We start from the raw sequence: 18,690 nt of genomic DNA on the forward strand, positions 1-18,690 counted from the left end.
GTACATATGCATGTACTGACTGGTAGTGATTATCTAGGGAATTTTGGGGTCATGAGGTCAAAGATTAGGGGTCAAAGGTCAAGGTCAACTCATTTGATTTCACTTTTTCCATCGTATTTATGCAATGCCAGCCCAATTTTTCTTGAAACTTGGTGTATACATGTATTACCCAATAGAGATTCTCTTGGAAGTTTTTGGCCAAAAAGTCAAAGGTCATGTGAAAGTGATAAAATTTCACTTCTTCCTCCATATCTTGAAAGTAGCTCAAGGTATCATCATGAAACTAATATATATGCATGTTGTGCCTGACAGATTCTCTTGGGAACTTTAAGGTTATACTTGTGGGATCAAAGGTCAAGGTTCAAAGGTAAAGGGTCAAAGACCAGGTCAAGATGCTAACAATTTACTATTTTATACAGAAATTACACTTTTTCTCAGTAACTTGAATATTACTCAATGCATAGAGATATAGATGCATAGATAAAAGGGTCAAAAGTCAAGTAAAAGTCCCTGAATCCCCCAAATACATGCTTTCTTAGAAAATGTAGCCATTCATCCAATTAAGCCTTGTTAAAGGAAAGTGGACATTCAACACATTATAACATGTCAACATAATATTTTTCCATTTAGATAAAACTGTCATCACACATTGTCAAGACGTATAGACCTATTAGGAGAATCGCACATTATGGCGGAGGCATACCAGTCGCCATAGCGACATTTCTAGTTATATAATATTGTACTCCCCTTCCACCCATATTATAAGGCATGATAATAAACATAATTATGATAATGAACATAAATATCTTCCATTATATCTTATTTTCTTCACAGGTTCGAGCAGACTGGTCCCCACTAGTCAACTCGGTCTTTTGCTACTTGTCTTCATCGTATTCTTCCTTCGCTAGGAAAACTGATTTACTGGAACGGCCTTTTGTTTTGTTTTGTTTTGTTTTGTTTTGTTTTGTTTAGCCTTTAATTTGTACTAGAGTCTTGAAATACCGTGGAACATTTTACCTATATACAACATTGTTTAAGAACCCACCACTGATAATAAATTCATTTTGGAACCTTCAGTATTAGGCAATGGGTTATGCTAATAAGCCAAGTTACAATTTTTTTATAGAATAATGCTACGACGGTAACAAGACTCTTTCGGAATGCAATTGGTGATTCACAGAACATTTTATTTGCCTTCTCGTTACAGTCTTCGTTTCTGTTAGAATTTCAGTGACAACTAACTAATGAAAGAATTTATCGCCATATCGTCAGTTAAAGCGTACTTACCATGTAGCGGGTACTGGAAAATGTATATAAAGGAACACCAAATGAATACGGTTAGTTGAAAGGCACTTTATTTCATTATTCATATGCTTCACGATTGAGAGGAAGTGTAATACACTTGCATTTGTGCGAATGCGTGAATGAATTAGGTGTGTATTAAGTATATTATGTATATTTCGTGATTTTCAAAAATATATAAAATGACTGAAAGATGATCTCCCTTTGCACATTTGAAACATAGACCAGATAAGAAAGAATTAAGACATAATTTGAATATGATAGTTGTAATCATAGCCTGGTAAGGCCAAGACAATCCAAAGATGGCGCTACACTGGTTGGACATGATTTGAATTTCTCTCTTCCTGTGTCATCACTCACAGGTTCAGATATGAGATGGTTACTTACGAAATATCGATAGCATTTGTTAAGGTACATGTTTACAATTTGATCTACAGTCGTATAACGGTGTGAACGGACTTATAATCTTCAACCAGGAACCTTTCTTTGATCTGTTTGGGAGATAATTATTTCTTGACGCTTAAGTCGTGCATGGAATCATTACTGTTACATGTAAAAGGTATAGTGTAAAATAAAAGTTTTAAAGAATAAAAATATCATTAGTATATTGGTATCAATTTGTGGTATTGAAGTTACTATTACAACTGTTTTTGAATTTCTACCAGAAAACAGCTAAGCATGTATTTAAGGTGTGAAAGAAAACATCCCAGTGTTTACCGGCACAGGGCATATCAAACTGACATAATACGTGCATTTCGAAGGCAACGACTGTCTAGCATTGTTTTACAGACAGCCTGCTAACAAGTCACATACACTGAAATAGTGATGTACTTTTCCCTGTTTATGCTATCATCACGACCATACACCAATATACTGAATAAAATTATATGCGTTTTACACTTAGCACGGAAATATGGGGTAAAACGGATCCGTAGCTTTGGTTCGTCATACTCCTGTTAGAAATAATAGGACACAATTTGATTTTCTTCAGAAATTCGTAGGTTTCTTCAAAATAATGATTAAAGACATTTTGAGCGAAGATTCGTTTTACCTCTAAACAGGAAAACGCAGACTTAGGTACCGTGGGCAGTATAATGTATGAAATCTGCAGTAATTCTCAGTTGAGTGAGCTACTTGATTGTAAGTTTATTAAAGGAATATAATTTTCCTTTCTTATAAGAAACTGCATTTTGAATGATCAAAACAGAGTCGGGGTAAGGAACTATGAACAATTTGAAAAGTAGCTTTAAACAAAAACAAACCATTGACGATCTTACCAGTCTTTATCCTTCCTATATTGATTTAAAGACACACTGCGTTATAGGGAGGCGTAGGATTTCCCCCTTTTTTGCCTTAAATCATGATACCTTTCATCCTAATTGCTAATGCATATAAAAAGGTAGTCCTCGTATAAAAGAGCATTGCTATTGTTATAGCAATACGTGTAATACGTCAGGGCAAAACACACCAGCAGCTTTGGGCCCAAGACGAAGAACCGGTGTTACCCCACAACATGCTTTGCCATGTTTGCGAAATAACGGGCCTCCGGTAGCCCCTGCTAAAATACACACGAGTTCTACGTACAATTTGTATATCACTTCCTGCCTGACACTCAAAATCGCAAAAGTAGAAAAGGTGAATTATTCAGACAGATAACCTTAAGTTATAGAAACCCTACTATAACATCACGCACCTTTCACTTTGTGTTTTCATTTGAAAAACGCTTTCATTGAAAGAGGAATTGGACAATGGTGCAATTTTAGGTACAATGCAGGCGAGTATAGAGGCAAGGGGTCTATTTCCCCACTTTTCCCCTACTGTTAACTTTCTTACACAACCGAACAGTATAAAAAAGTGTCAAGGAACTGTTTCCGTATCCTCAGAAACTTTCTTGTTCTTGCCGAGGCAACTGCACGTTAGAATTCAGAATTAGGATATTGCTACTCCTTCACTGGTGCCATTTCATTTAATTTATTTTATTTGCAACAACAGATTATAATTGCAGTAAGACAAATTTTAAATACACATAATTACACAAAGTCAAAACAGCATTGTATGAAGGTAAATACTGTGAAATGCAATAAATGCTATGACTTTTAGGACAATACAAATCAAGATTGCTGGGAAGTTAGTGCCACCCCTATTTATAATGACAACGACGACAACAGTAATAATGTAGTAATAATCATGTTAAAGACTAGTCCAGAGTATACTCAGGCAAGCGTCTATGGGAAATGCGTGTTGTAGCAAAATCAAACCGTCCTCAACGGGTTAACACCAATAATGATCATAATCACCATCATAATAATACTCATACTGCCAACAGTATCATAAGTACAAACATCTTAACATAAAAACATAAATTACAACTGTAAGTATTTTGTACTAAGCAGGACTGAGGTGTGAGGTGACTGTGTAACACTCTCTAGAGGTCGCTCCTAAACACCCTGCGTTGTAGTGTAACCGCTACGTTTCCTGCAAGCTGTACGTCGAGCCTTGGATTGGTAGAAACCTCACGTACACTGCTGGCAGGGTTGTAGGCCAGAGGGTGATATGTGACCAGCTGCTCATGGTTCTGTGATACAGGACAGGTTAAGTACTAGTATTATAAGTAATAAACAATCGGTTGAGCTAATTTACGTAATTAGTTTAATCTGCATATTATACCACATTGATAGTGTGCTGAGCACGGAGATCATATCGGTTAGCTGTGCAAGTGAAACCACAATGAGAACACACACACACACACAAAACCACCCAAGATCAATTATTGGGAAGAAAGAAAAAAAAACCCGAATATAACACTAAGATCATGTAGCTCAAAAAGAGCTTTGCGTTGCTATTTATGCTCAGAACAAGACCTCAACACGGGGAAGGGGGTATGATAAAAGTCTTTTCTACGGAACGCGTTTATACAACGTAGACAAATACTTTGCTTTCATTGTTCTATGGCCTTGGGAGTACCTGATGAAAATAAAAACCCTGCCCTAGAAAAGTTTACGAGGTAAATTTCTCAACATTGAAAAAGAGATGAATACTTACTGTTATAAGTTACATAATTCACGAGTTTATAAAAACATACACAGTCCTACATGACCCGTGCATACTGGAAATACATATTACACTTGCCATTCTAAATTGCGAAAGTATGAGCATATAATTACGTATGACCATTCATTGCTGAACTGATCTTCACGTAAGAAAATGTAAACAGTCATTCCAAGATAATTAACTTTGCACAAAAAAAAATATATATATATGTATATACCGGGTGTCCCAAAAAAAGCGGAACGGTGGATTTTCAGTACCTTGCGTTCTAAAAGTTATATATTTTTTGACATCATTAGAAAGAGCATCTTCCGCAAAAGGCCATGATACCAAAATCACTAAATTTGGTTCTGTACTTTTTATTCTACGCCAATTTCTGTAAATGAGTCATTTTCAATTTTGTGCGACTTATGAGATAATAATTTGGGTGCGACACGCGTTCCATACGGTTAATTGTGTAAGCTCGTTGATCCATGTCAGCAAAAGATAACGCTTTCATATTGGCGGCACACACACACACACACACACACACACACACTGTTTTTTTTTTCCTGGCCCGTGCCCAATGTGAAAGCTGTATCTTTTGTAGACATGGATCACCGAGCATACACAATATTCACCGTATGGATCGCGTGTCGCACTCAAATTATTATCTCATAAGTCGCAAAAATCCGGCGAAATTTGGCAATGACTGCATTTTCAGAAATTGGCGTAGAATAAAAAATACTGAACCAAATTTAATGATTTTTGTATCATTGTTTTTTGCGGAAGATGTTCTTTCCAATGATGTCAACAGATATATAACTTTTAGACAGCAAGGTACTGAAAATCCACCGTTCCGCTTTTTTGGGGACACCCGGTATATATATATATATATATATATATATATATATATATGTATTTCATCATGTATTTCATCTCTGCGTAAAGCACAAACTATTTCATTAGTCGTCACCATTCCTCTACAAAAAAATAAATAAATAAAATATATATATATGTATATGTATATATATATATATATATATATATATATATATACATATACACATAAGAGCTTTTGATCCCAATCTGTAAAATTCAAATAGAATACCAGGTACCATGATTGCATATGTTGGCCATAAACATAATTAACATACTATACATACTAAATCGATATCCAACTCTAGCCATAAAAAGAGACCAACATCCACGTGCTGATTCAAGACGAACATGGCATATCCATAGCACCTTGGTTCATTCATAATGTTTCAACTTTTATTTTACATGTACGTTGTATGTCATTTTAGCGTAGTCTAGCATCTTCATAACCAATGTAATGTTTCTCATGGAATAATTGTAAACGCTTTGGATTATTTCATTTGTTTTGCTTGTGTGTCTATTCGTTTGGGTTCGTCGCTGTTGTTGTTGTTGTCGATGATGATGATGATGATGTTTTCTTTGTTCTTCCCAACATGTCAAGGCTTTTTTAGTACTTACCTCTACAGGTGTCGGGCGACACGGCGCCCAGTTGAGGTGTTGTCATGCCATCAGGACACGCCCTACATTCAGACTGGCCTGTGATTGGCTGATACCAGCCCTTCTTGCACATGAAACAGGGTGCAAAGCCTGTCACTGAGTAAGTTCCAGTTTGGCATGGAACTGGAGGGAGAGAGAAAGAGAGAGAGAGAGTGTGTGTGTGTGTGTGTGTGTGTGTGATCAAACAAGCTATCCACTCACTATGACGCGATCGCTGAAGTGACAGTAAATAAATAGATCGATGAGATGAATGTGAAATATTAACATCGTCATTTACATCATAGATCGATTATCGTGAAACAGATTCATCTCAAGGAATGATCACTCGCACTTACTTCTTGACAATCTGATTTTTTTTATATCAAACAATGACGAGGCTTTATCAAACAAGACCATGGAATTACTAAAAGTTAAAACAATTGTTGAAATAAGCCATTTTGGAGTTAGCTCCTGTGCGCATGGGTACAAATGACCTTCCTTTTTTTCTCGATTGGTTGGGCACTTCACTCCTTTTCAAAGTGACAGAATGCATGAACTTGGCCGACTTAACAAATTATAGAATTCATCAGTCATGTTCAATTAAAGAATGAACATATGCAGACAAAACATGTAACCAGCAAGATCCATCAGTGAACACTTGGGAAAGCATCTATTAAATGCGTTGAATGTTTTACATTGTTTTAATACAGATATTTTTCATTGCCTAATACCTATTTTGCTGTCAGGTGGAAGTGCTGGCAAGCACCATTTGTAAGGATTACTTGAATAATCATTAAATCGTGCAAGCTTATCTCGGTGAATTAAAAAAAAAAAAACATGCCCTGTTGGTACAAAAATCTTTTCGTGCTCTTGCCGAAAGTGGAGTCCCGAACTGGCGTATTCTCTATTCATTGTACGAGGTCTTAACCCGTTGAGAACGAGTCCCGAGTATAGACTCGGGCAGGGGTCTATGGGACAGACAAAAGTTTAAGCGTCTTGTGTCATCCTTTTGTGATTGTGGCATCACAAAATGTCTGTTCATGGTTGTATCGTGTCCTATTGTGTCCCAGTGCTCTTCTATTGTCTCTCACCTTCACACTGACTGACGTCACTAGCTCCCTGTTTAGCTGTCGTCGTTCCTACTGGACAACTTTTGCACTCAGTCTGACCTTCTTGGTCCTGGTAGAAACCTCTCCCACAGAGGGCGCACTCGTTAGCCTTTAGCTGAGCAAAGTAACCTGCTGGGCATGCAACTGAAAGAACACAAAATCCTTTGAATTTACTTGATTTCGTTTTGATTCCAAATCTTTTACGAGTCCATTGTACTCCATTTCTGTAAGTCTGCTGAAAACAGTGAATTTCTATTCTTCATTCTTGGTTAATTTCTGCAAATTTGTGATATTATCACAGAAGCTGGGTTCAGTTTATCAACTTTTTAATTTCGGCAAACATGCAGCAAATTGTATCAAGTTTTATTCAAATTGATGGAAAATGAATATGACGCCAGTTTCAATCTGTTCTTGATAACCAGCTGATACATAGACATTTGCATAAACAATTACAACTCTAACATAATTATCAAAATGTGGTTTCACGAATACAAACCAGAAACAATTCTGGCAAAAAAAAAAAACAACAAAAAAAAAAAAAAAAAAAAACAGGAATGAAATCCATATTTACTGCAAATGTGCTTGTCGTTGTCTGCTACATAGCCATGATCGCACTCAATGCTAGGTGGCCCAAAACGGAGGGATGTTCGATATCGCCCGGGGGTTTTCGGGCCTTCGGTCCCTTGTGCCTCGCCATTCTGCCTGAAGATTTCTTCAGTACGCTGCTGTACGTATGCCGTAATGTCTTCGACCATCGTTAAAGACCGAAATGAAGGCGGGTTGCCAGGTAGAGAGTTGTTTGGGTTCACTCCAACCACCTGCAGCCGACACATTTTGATGAAAATGAGGACAGGTGGAACACTGCTATCTCAGTGGGAAAAGAATGCAAGTCTACGGCCTGCCAACTGTAGTCAGTGGGTTTTTTTTCATTATCATGATTACACATATTTGATTTCATAGATGACATCGTACTCTGAAATGAGATGCCATCCGTCTCTTCTCAGTGAGACGATTCCTAGTACAACACTATCGAAAATTACCATGAAGAGCTTGATAGCAGAATGAGTTAACTCCATTGCTGTTGACAACTTGAGATATTTGAGGCTAAAGCTCCTTAAAACCGAGAAATATGAAAAAACACAAATATTAAATATTTTAAATCATAACTTCAATGATATTTCTTTTTATGATACAAGTGAGGTATCACTGGGAATGTTTTATTTTGCTCTATATAATGTATATGATGAATGTACTTTGAAATGTTTATATTGGCGTTTAACCCCTTTTACAATCAAATTCTTTATTTCTTTGTTATCCTTCGGCTTTATAATGTTCTTGGAGTTACTGTAACTGCCGTTAATTCTGATTACCAAATAAACGGGGGGGGGGGGGATCATAGGCCTAGTATCTCACTTTCAGAGATTATCTCCCGCCCTTGAATTGATAGAAACTCACAATCGACACGGTAGCTGTGTTGATGACGTCACTACCGTGGCTGTCCAGTCCTTTTTCTGCCAGGATCGATCTCTTTCTCCAACTATCCATAGGCCCACAGGATATCGAAACCTGATCCACCGTGCAGTCATAGCCTACTGCACACAGGCCGGCGAAGTTGCTCTCGCGGAATATCGCAATGAATGCTTCTCTCATTCCGTCTTTGTTCGAGCAGTCACCGTCGAAGTACATGACATCCAACGGGAGGTTCAGGCGGGAAGCCACGCGCTTGCCTGCATGGTGGTATTGAAGCTTACTGGTGAAAGTACGCCCATTATAGTATGGCCTATTTTGTGAACTAATGTGTCTAAGATTTTGTTCTTAGTAACATTTTCGTGCAATTGAGTATATGAATATAAGGACGACCCAAGTACATGGAAGACCATTTCGAGTAAACTAAAAAAAAAAACTTCATATCTTTTTTATCTGTCCAATAATATTCTATTTCACTGTGATGGGAAGGCAACATTGTATATACAAATTACAACATATATTATTATGACAATTAACATTTACATTGATTGTGGAGAGGCCATTTTGTGTGGTGGACTTGGGTCGTTCTTTGATTCATATACATGATATTCTGCTATAGAGATGAGAGAAGGACGAGAGAGGGCGCTATTATATGAATGTAAGAATGACCCAAGTCCTTCATTCTTACATTAATATAAGATTTAACTCATTCATTTCAGGCACTTCCGGGGGGTAATTAGGATTTATCATTTATACACAAAATGAGTCCTTGCATAAGCTACAATTTCCCATGTCAAACTGAATTTGGCCAAAATTGGACTTGGGTCGTTCTTATATCCAGGTCCTCAATTATATTTCAGAGAAATTTTAATAGGGTACAACAATTGCAAATCACACGCAACCATCATGAATAAATCTTGGTTGACTACAATCCTATCCCCCGGAAACACACACACACACACACACACACACACACACACACACACACACACACACACGCACACACACACACACACAGCATAGTCTCTTCTTTTCGCAGCAAGGACATCGTAGTAAAAGCAAATAGTCCCACATGCTTATAGACACACACACGCACACGCACACACACACACACTGTCGTCACTGCTGTAAAGTTGTCCGAGTCACAGTGGCGGATCCAGAGGGGGCGCACCGGGCGCGCGCACCCTCTTTACTTTTTTGTTAAAACAAAAGAAATAAAAAAAGAAAAATGGGGCGCCTGCGCTCCCCTTTGATAAGCCAGTTCGTAATTAGCTCATGTACACATTGGTACAAATGACCTTTCTTTTTTCTCAGTTGGTTAGGCAATTCACTCGTTTTAAAAGCGGCATAATATATAGGCTTGCCCGACGTAACAATTTATGGAATTCATGTTCAAAGAATGTCGTGAGCTCAGAATACTCCATCAGTTGACAATTTAGCAGGCATCCATTTCATTGTTTTGTATTGAATGCGATAAAGAATGCAATAACAGTCTATTTCCTTTATTGTGAAATACCATTTTCGCTGTCAAAAGTGTCAGGTGGATGTGCTGGCATTAGCAAGCACCATTTAGATAAGGATCACATGAATAATCAGCGCATCACAGATGCTTATCTCAGTGAATTTACAAACCAAAATGCCTGTTGGTACAAACGACCTTTTTCTGCTCATACAGAAAGTGAAATTACGAACTGGTCTATTTTCTAAAGGCGCCTTCCCTTAACGAATTTCTGGATCCGCCCCTGCCTCATGTGGAAATTTTAATATGATACATTTTTCTGTTTTTTGGTCGTGCAATGACAATTTGAAATACAACCGTTCTTTAACAGTATACACTCGGTAGATGTTCGCGGTACAGGGAGATACCACATTCAAAATTTGCATACAGTGCATACCAGTTTTATCTGACACGGATATAACGATGAATTTTCGTTATAACGAAGTTCATAGTCAGGTCCAAAAATTATTATCTGTAATTATATTTCATATACTTATTTGTGCGGCTGTAACGAAAGAAAACTCCCTGGTCCCGACGGCCTTTTTGTTTTTCGTAGCAAAACGAGAGATTACTTCATGAATATTCATTAGGCAGGGCAGCGAAACCTCGATTTTATTGAAGTTTTCATAGTTCTGCGTGTGTACAAACAGAGATGTTATGTGTTGTGTGTATGTGTGTGTCTGGGTGCGTTGGTGTGCGCGTGCACAAATCGTCGGTGAACTGTATAACTGTCTGCAAGCTGGTGGTTGCGTGCACCAACTGCGACCTGAACTTGAATAAGTAGAATTAAAAAGTTCCTTGGCAACTGTTAATGAAATAAACACCCAGCACCCAGCAACCCACGTAAACCCCACATCCCATAACAACCTCCTTGGTAGAACCATGGACCTATGTCCTTCGTAGAACAGATGGTATAGTATACAAGAAACTTGTCCGAATTATAAGATTAGTAGGAACATTCAGGGAGGTGAGTCGAGCTTCAAACGTCTCAGTTCAAACGTTCAAAAATGTTCACATTTCTCTGGAACATCCAACAGCTGGATAGTGAGCTCTGCTGTACCGAGCGAGTCGGCAACCAACTTTCCGCACCGAAGACCCTCGTCAATATCTTGTTGACAAGACCAATCTCGACGCCATGCCAGAATCCGCATGCTTATTATGATTTAAAGGGAACACTAAACCCAAAGTTCGCACGTGCTGGACCTTACCTTGGAACTAGTTGCCTCAAGTTATCCATTATTTCGAATGCTGACTGTTTTAAACCTGCCCTCAAGACTCATTTATTTAAAACTGCTTTTCAGTAGATCTGTACTCTCTAAAAAAAATCGAGTGAAAATTTTCACTCTAAAAAGAGTGAATACAAAAAAGAGTGAATTTCGAGTGAAATTGGAGTGAATTTTGAGTGAAAATGTTCATTTTCACTCATTTTGGAGTGACGTCAGGGATCACTCCAAAATCTTCGAGTGAACCCTGACGTCACTCAAAATGAGTGAAAATGAGCATTTTCACTCAAAATTCACTCCAATTTCACTCGAAATTCACTCTTTTTTGTATTCACTCTTTTTAGAGTGAAAATTTTCACTCGATTTTTTTTAGAGAGTATTATCTATTATGTAATTCTTATTTGTCATTTATTGTTGTTCAATGAACTTACTTCCATGTACATGTACGTACTTGTAATGATTTTTGTATTTCACACAGTAATTTATTTTCTCACTGTGGGTGCAGTGGATGCAGACAGATACAATACACAGATGAATATCTTGTGCTCGTGTACACACACACATGTCTACTATGTATGTGTTTATACACAAGGTGGTACCTTCTTTGGTACACAATACTGTAGCACATGTAGTTACAGTCGCGCTGAGTTATGCTAATATGAGAGAATCGGGACTTTCCACTGTCTGTGTAATGAATATTCATGAGATAACCTCTCGCTTGCCTATGAAAGAAGAAGAAGAAGATAAAAGGCGCGTCCCGAGGACTACGCCATAACGGGAGTCGCCTGTGTTTGTATATTTAACACTAACTTGTGCAGTCAGGAACCTTGTTGCTTGGTAACCAGTTGCCAGACATCCCGCAGACGTAGAGGGCGGGAATGCTCCTTGACAAAGGGGGCGGTATATCGTGTTGGTCGTTGCACAAGACGCTGCAAAATCGCCCGGATGCAAACTCGTCGCAGGCCAGAAAGCCGTTTGTCGGTGGCTGTAGAGGAATACACTCCATCGCTGAACGAAGGAAATCAGAGAAAAATAATTGTCTGGCTATTATGTCGGCATTCATACCGGATGTGATTTCAGTGCATACACGGCTATCTGACAAGGACTGGGAATGATCTTCGGGTTGAGATGGAGACGAAAGTGATGGTGGGATATCAGCCATCCACCTTTTCTCTCTTCTATGATATGCCTTTGCTATTATTCCCTCTTGAATGTTTTTTTTTTCAATTGTTGTTAAAAGTATCGAGCAGGTGTGACTCACATCCCATACATAGCACACTCATACATCGAGTGTGATACGCTTGTCAAGATCGTTTTCTTAAATGCAGACAGTGTGGAACAAGGAGAATCCATCTACTTCCAGCACAGAGCTAGTAAGCTCATTATTCTTAGAACAAAAATGCAACTCTGTATTTAAAAAAAAAATGCAACTCTCTAACTAGCTGAGTCAAGACAGTCACCTCCCGTAGTATCCCATTTTCTTCTTTCGGCATTGCTGTTGTTTCTGATCACGTTGGTTTTTGGTTATTTTTTTTTAAGAAAACAGATGCTTCGTATTTACTGTTGTTTATTTGTGCAGGAAATCTTGACTGATCTTTGGATAAAGCCAAAAAACCCAAAAAACACGTAACCTATATTTTTAATTTCTAATCACATTTTGTTAAGTTCAGACACACTGGAATTCAAACTCACGTCGAAGGCTGATATCTGTAGTACACTCCGCCTGCAGCTGGCTCTCTGGATTGACTACATAGCAGACGATTTGATGATCACCCAGGGGTAGTCGTATGGGATTGTCTGCTATGTTACAGAAAACCTGAAGCTCAATGTCAGGTACATCAAGGTATGTCGGTTTCTCCCAGAAAACTTCAGAAACAAACAAATCTGTTGTGATGTTTCGCCCGGGAGGACAATACGTGATCTCAGGCGTCACCTCATCTGACAGGAAAATTGAAAAAAAAAGAGAGGAAAAGATCAGTAAAAGAGGTCACAGTCCGTTCTTTCGAAGATCCTATATTCCGCAAGATCGTCAGTCTGAATTAATCAAGATGAAATAAATTTCGTTATTCCGATATCGAAGGCTCGTTTAACCTAACCCGAAAACGAAATAAGCTTTGTAATTCTATAATGTTCTTTAGTAGGCACCTTCCTTTTGGATTAACAAATCTTCGAAATAACGAACCTGATATCATATTTCGATTAACGAATCTTCGGATTAACAAACCTTCGGAATAACAAACATCAACCGTAATATTAACTGCAACTTAGCTCCAAAATCTACCTCAATGCACGAAATCTTAGCATTCGTAAACTTATGGCTTTCCTCTTTCGATGGACTTTCCCTTTCAAAAGCGTTTACTTCAATAATAAAAGGGCCAGAGGTAATTTGTAACGTACTCGTCGATACTCGTTACATGTTGTGTCTGACATGGTTAAACTCACATTTGGTCAGACATGGGAATGATAAACCTGATAACAAGCACTTAGAAAAAAAATAAACGCCTATTTTAGATAAAGATCTGAGTGTCTTGCTGTGAAATAGTATAATATTACACTTTCTGATGGATAACGCAGGGCTCCACACTAACTTTTTTGGGTGGCCAGATGGGGCCACCAAAATCATCAATTTCAAATTTTTGGTGGCCCGAAAGAAAAATTTGGTGGCCCGAAAAAAAAACATTAAAAGTCCTTATTTTTTTTTCTTAATGAGTCTAACACTCACTGCATGCATTTATGCATTTCCGGCGCAAAAAGTTACGAATTTATTGACATACTTTTCAAAAAATTTTGGTGGCCCGAGGTGAGCCACCAAATTTGCCCTTTTTTAACTTTGGTGGCCCGACTTTCATTTTTGGTGGCCCCGGGCCACTGGGCCACCGTTAGTGTCGAGCCCTGGATAACGCCATAATCGATATACATCGTCATACGTTACAATCGGCTATGAAATCACGCAGGCATGTGGTCATAGCGGACGTCATCATAATTGTACACCGCACTCCCATTATAACGAACACGGTTATAACGAAATTTCGATGTAACGAAAGAAAACTGCCCGTCCCGAGGATTTCGTTATAACGGGAGTCCACTGTAATGATACAGAAGTGTAAAAAGATTCACATTTCTCTATGTGCCAATGTCTGAAGATGATCAGCTATTATAGACAGGAGACATATGAGAGCCGGTCTTACTTGTGACCAACACATCAAAATCACAGGATGCGCTGTTGTTGGCTGAGTCGCGGAATGTGTAGCGGCAAGTCGTGTCGGAGGTAAAGTTATAGGGTGAACCTAGGTCAGGTGGGTAGGTAGTGACCCTTAGCTCCGTAGTGACCTTATCTTCAGCAGTGGGTGGGTCAAAGGTCACCTGAACTCCCCAAATTTCTGTTCGAATGGCGGTGATTGGTTCGGTGGGGCAAGAGGTGATGTACGGAGCCTCGGTGTCTGCATTTTGACAGATTCAATTCGAGAAGAACGATATTTCTAACAGAAAATTTATCTTAATGATACAAAAAAAAAGAAAATAACGGTATGTTTATGTCAGAAATCAACTGGAAAACACACGCACACACATATTTACAACTCTCTTTTACGAAAAATGAAGAGGCCCATCACTTGTAGAATAAACGGTTCCTCGGAAGTGCAAAAAGCTTGCGACTACAAAAAGTGAGAAAAAGAAAGAGAAGAAGAGGACACAATAGAAAGAAAAGGAAATTGTGAAAAGGAGGGAGTTACAGAAGATAGAAAAACATAAAGTAGGTGAGCATTTCATGTCGCAAAAAGAAAAGCTTAAAAGAAATAGGGACATGAGAAACACTGCACCTTTACACCAGGAATTCGCTAAAAACGTATCATTTTAAAAACAGTCTTACCAGTTATCATAAAGGAAATTATTGTAGATTTTGCACACACACAAATTGTAGTTGCAATTGCTGAGTCGGATATTGTCGTAAGAAGTGTTGTAAGTAATAGGCCGAAGAGTACATGCGTTACTTCTTGAGAACATACATAAAGGAAGCGTGGCTCTATGTTCGGTCAAACTTGGGCAAACACCCTACAGTCAATAGTGTTGCAAACTGCAGAGTATACCATGTGGAAATTCTCTAACACAGTGAAATTATGTATTATGAACTACTGAAAAAGTCATAGCACGTTATTGATATAAATAAATCAGGAGCAAAACAATCTGAAAGTAAAGAAAAATGAAACAAACAAGCCTTCAAATTTGGGAAAACTATATACCTTTGCATTCGAGAGAGAAGAGGTCAATTTCGTCACTCCAGTCACCAGAAGATAAGCAGGTCAAAGGTCGAAGATCACCTTGGAAGGTCAGGTTAGGTGTGCAGCGTAAGGTACAAGTGGTTCCGGTGGGCACTTTACCAGATCCAAAGCAATACTCCGGATTCGATTGAAGTTCAGCGAACGGTCGTGAGAGGGCGTTGCAGCCGAGCTCTAAAAGCCAAATTCCATACATTTCAAAGTTTTTTGTTTCCATAAGTCAACTTGCTCATCAAAGGCATCAATCAAAATCATAGTCAATGTTGTATCCTCGATTTGTCCGTAGACAGTCGATTATACTGGAAGAATATATCAGGTGAAAGTGAGATTGGATAAAAGCACTGTCTTTCAGATAAAAATCAGAAGAGGTAAGAGGATATTCCAAAGGAAGAATACTTGCATTTCAGGCGTAAATTACTCTCGAAATAAGCATGTGACTATAGGTGGTTCCATATCAATCATTTTAGACGAAAAGAAATATCCAAAACTTGTAAATTGATAGAATATCCGGTAATGATAATCACGGAATGTTGATCCGACAATGTACATCTTGAAATGAAGCCTCCTGACGTGTGTATGACATTATTGTGCATTGAATCGTCTTGTTCTGATCGCAAGGTTATGGAAATTGAACGTAAGTGTAGTGGGGGATTGCTTCGTCGTACCTTCACAAACTGGTTTGTCGACATATTTCCAATACATGTCCGTTCCATCGTATTCACAGCTCACTTCCGAGGAACCAACCCATACAAAATCCTGCAGACAGCTCACTTGACACACCGATCCGAAGGATGTGTCACATGATCCGTTGATGGTGCCGTACTCGGGAGGAATCAATGCTAAACACCGGCGGACTGGGGTACATGACAAAACGACGTGGGAGAGAAAGAAAGGCGAAATCAACAGTCACTGACCTTGTTGCATATAGTTCTTGTATATTTTATAGAGAGTTTCATCTGTGCAATGACCAATTAGAAAAGGGAACCTTTCTCTCTACCGCAAGTCTCCTAGATGAGTTTAAACAAGTCGCCTTCGCGCATTCTGTTTCATTAATTTAAGATTTCTATTGCTAGTTTTTCCGGTGGTCGTTGGTTCATCACATAATATCTCCTTGCTTTTATGAAGTAAGCGACGTTAGTGAGCAGCTATAAGTGCTGTGGTTAAAAGATAGAGCTCCAAACCTCTTTCGATGCAATATCTTGTCCAGTGTTTGCATTATTGTAGCAACTTTGAATTTTCCTAACGAATTTATTTCGAGTGAGATTGTACGGCTTACTTCTGACATCAACGTCGAACAAGCATTGGTTGTCATTCCGTCTCTCGTCTACAGCCGTACAGGAAACGTGGTGTTCACCAGCCGTCATCCAACCTGGTTCGTGAGAGCATGTCACAGTCGGCTGGGCCCCGCTGTTGTCCTCAGCAGCTACCGTCCAGGATACTGCTGCCTGGTCGGAACTGCGGCCTGCGTACATCACAACACGCTCTGGGCAGCTTGTGAAAGTTGGGAGAGCGACATCTATGTGCCGCAAAACAACAACACCCAAACAAACAAATGGCATTGCTTTGCAGTTCCATCAATTTTCAGCAATATCATAAAGTATTTTGATGTACTCTCTCTCTCTCTCTATTTCTCTCTGTACGTAATCGATATATAATTTTATATTGATGTTGGGCCAACTAATTTTCAAAAAGCCTATCTTTTAGTGGCTCGTTCGGGCACTTAAGATTCAAAATGGATTGTTATGTTTCAGTTTATTTCGGGCCACCAAGATATCATACTCCCTATACATATATATATGTATATGATATACGTATAGAGTGCATAATCATACACTATAACTCATATAAATGTAATAAAGCTATTGTACCTTCTCAGTGGAGAAAACTTTTTTTCCGAGTTAAAACTCTGTGGTATTAATAGTGGAGAAAGCTATTAGGGACCTTAAAAAGGATAGTTTTAGTTCTTGCCTTTTTAACAGGATGATGACAATGACACAGCGGACTGTGACAGCACTATAACAAAGAGAGGTTTACCTGAATAAAGACGAAAACATTACTGATTACCTGATCATTCGAATTTGCTAGTTATAACTACCTTGCACTGTTGTAGGTACAAAATGATGCTTTAATATTTTCCAGCGACAGAGCTCCCTCCTAACTCTCACTTGCTCTCTTTCTCCCTCTCACGTGCTTCCTTGGTGGTGATCAAGCACGAATATAGAAGTAACTATGAAAGTGATACCGATAAGACTATTAAAATGTATTCTAACCAATGCAAGTGGCCTCAGCGACATCACGTGACCACGTGTGATTCGGTGAGCACATGACTTCGAAGAGCTCGGTCGGATGGATGACAAAGCCCGCCAGTGAACAATTAAGGTTACACGTGTCTTGGTAACGAGGGTCGGACAAACACGTTGAGGGAGTAATGATGACGTCACGAGTTTCAGTGAGTGGTGGGCACGCCTCTCCTAGATAAAGAGACAAAAGACTAGAATGAAACTTGTTTATTACATTGCAAATCTCGATGCTTCATTATTTCATTACCTTCCCTGTACAATTTTTCCGTTTGGTGTTGATTTTAGCAGCATTGACAAGAATTAACCCTTATGAAACTTGCGGTCCATTGCTCTAAAAGCAGCGAACGTGAACAACAGAAAATTGTTCATGTTACATCATTGCACAAAATAGATTCAAAGAATAGCTTTAAAAATTGTGGATGTATTATATACATCTATAATACTTCAATTATGAAATCAAATAGTAATGATAGATTAATTTTCAGTGGAGAAATCGCAACCAGTTCTCAACATGCAGTTTCTACACCTTCAGACATGTCAGAGGCGGAATGACTTCACATCTTGACAAAACCAAAGATGGAACGAGACATGAAAACTCGTCACATTGAGGACGAGTTAGGTGATACGCTTGTGGTCATGAGATGACAGTCATCTGTGATCGACAAAGAAAAGAATGTGATATAGGCACCTTGAAGTTATATTGAGCGTGCATGCGAAACCGTATCTGTAACCACTCGACCACGGGTCATCCACGGAAATGGTAAGACAAAAAAACAACAACAATGTATAGATATAACGGGGGGAAAGTCAATGCCCACTCAACTAACGTGGCCGTGTGAACATCTATTGCATTGCTAGACGGAAAAGCGGCCTTGTAACGACTGAGGTCGCTATGCCATTTCTGGCAACTTGGGAAAAATACGTCCCGCAGACATAAAACCTATAATCGGCTGGTTTTGATACCTTGCCTTTAAT

General features: G+C 38.7%; 3 protein-coding genes across 3 annotated transcripts in view; 1 reads left to right on the forward strand and 2 right to left on the reverse strand.

The window, feature by feature from the left end:
- The window catches only part of LOC139729278 (angiotensin-converting enzyme 2-like), a 43,126-nt gene extending 42,218 nt beyond the window's left edge, over positions 1-908 (forward strand). Inside the window, exon 13 of the mRNA XM_071640205.1 lies at positions 835-908. Within this exon, the coding sequence (XP_071496306.1) occupies positions 835-908 (74 nt within the window). The remainder of the gene's footprint in view (positions 1-834) is intronic.
- Positions 909-3,763: 2,855 nt separating this feature from the next.
- LOC139729279 (sushi, von Willebrand factor type A, EGF and pentraxin domain-containing protein 1-like) lies at positions 3,764-15,611 on the reverse strand. Its single transcript, XM_071640206.1, has 9 exons — positions 15,380-15,611; positions 14,330-14,581; positions 12,834-13,079; positions 11,952-12,149; positions 8,409-8,680; positions 7,525-7,771; positions 6,936-7,097; positions 5,827-5,988; positions 3,764-3,877 (listed from the first exon to the last, which is right to left on the reverse strand). The coding sequence occupies exons 1-9, from the start codon at positions 15,609-15,611 to the stop codon at positions 3,870-3,872; spliced, it is 1,779 nt and encodes a 592-aa protein (XP_071496307.1). The 3' UTR covers positions 3,764-3,869.
- Positions 15,612-15,672: 61 nt separating this feature from the next.
- Positions 15,673-17,880, reverse strand: LOC139729280 (sushi repeat-containing protein SRPX-like). The gene is made up of 4 exons (XM_071640208.1): positions 17,686-17,880; positions 16,692-16,931; positions 16,187-16,269; positions 15,673-15,714 (listed from the first exon to the last, which is right to left on the reverse strand). The coding sequence occupies exons 1-4, from the start codon at positions 17,738-17,740 to the stop codon at positions 15,673-15,675; spliced, it is 420 nt and encodes a 139-aa protein (XP_071496309.1). The 5' UTR covers positions 17,741-17,880.
- Between the last annotated feature and the right edge of the window lie 810 nt (positions 17,881-18,690).

The sequence above is a fragment of the Diadema antillarum genome, unplaced genomic scaffold (assembly GCF_040938485.1).
Source record: "Diadema antillarum isolate AM-2024a unplaced genomic scaffold, OU_Dant_1.0 seq00000233_RagTag, whole genome shotgun sequence".
Taxonomy (NCBI): Eukaryota; Metazoa; Echinodermata; class Echinoidea; order Diadematoida; family Diadematidae; genus Diadema; species Diadema antillarum.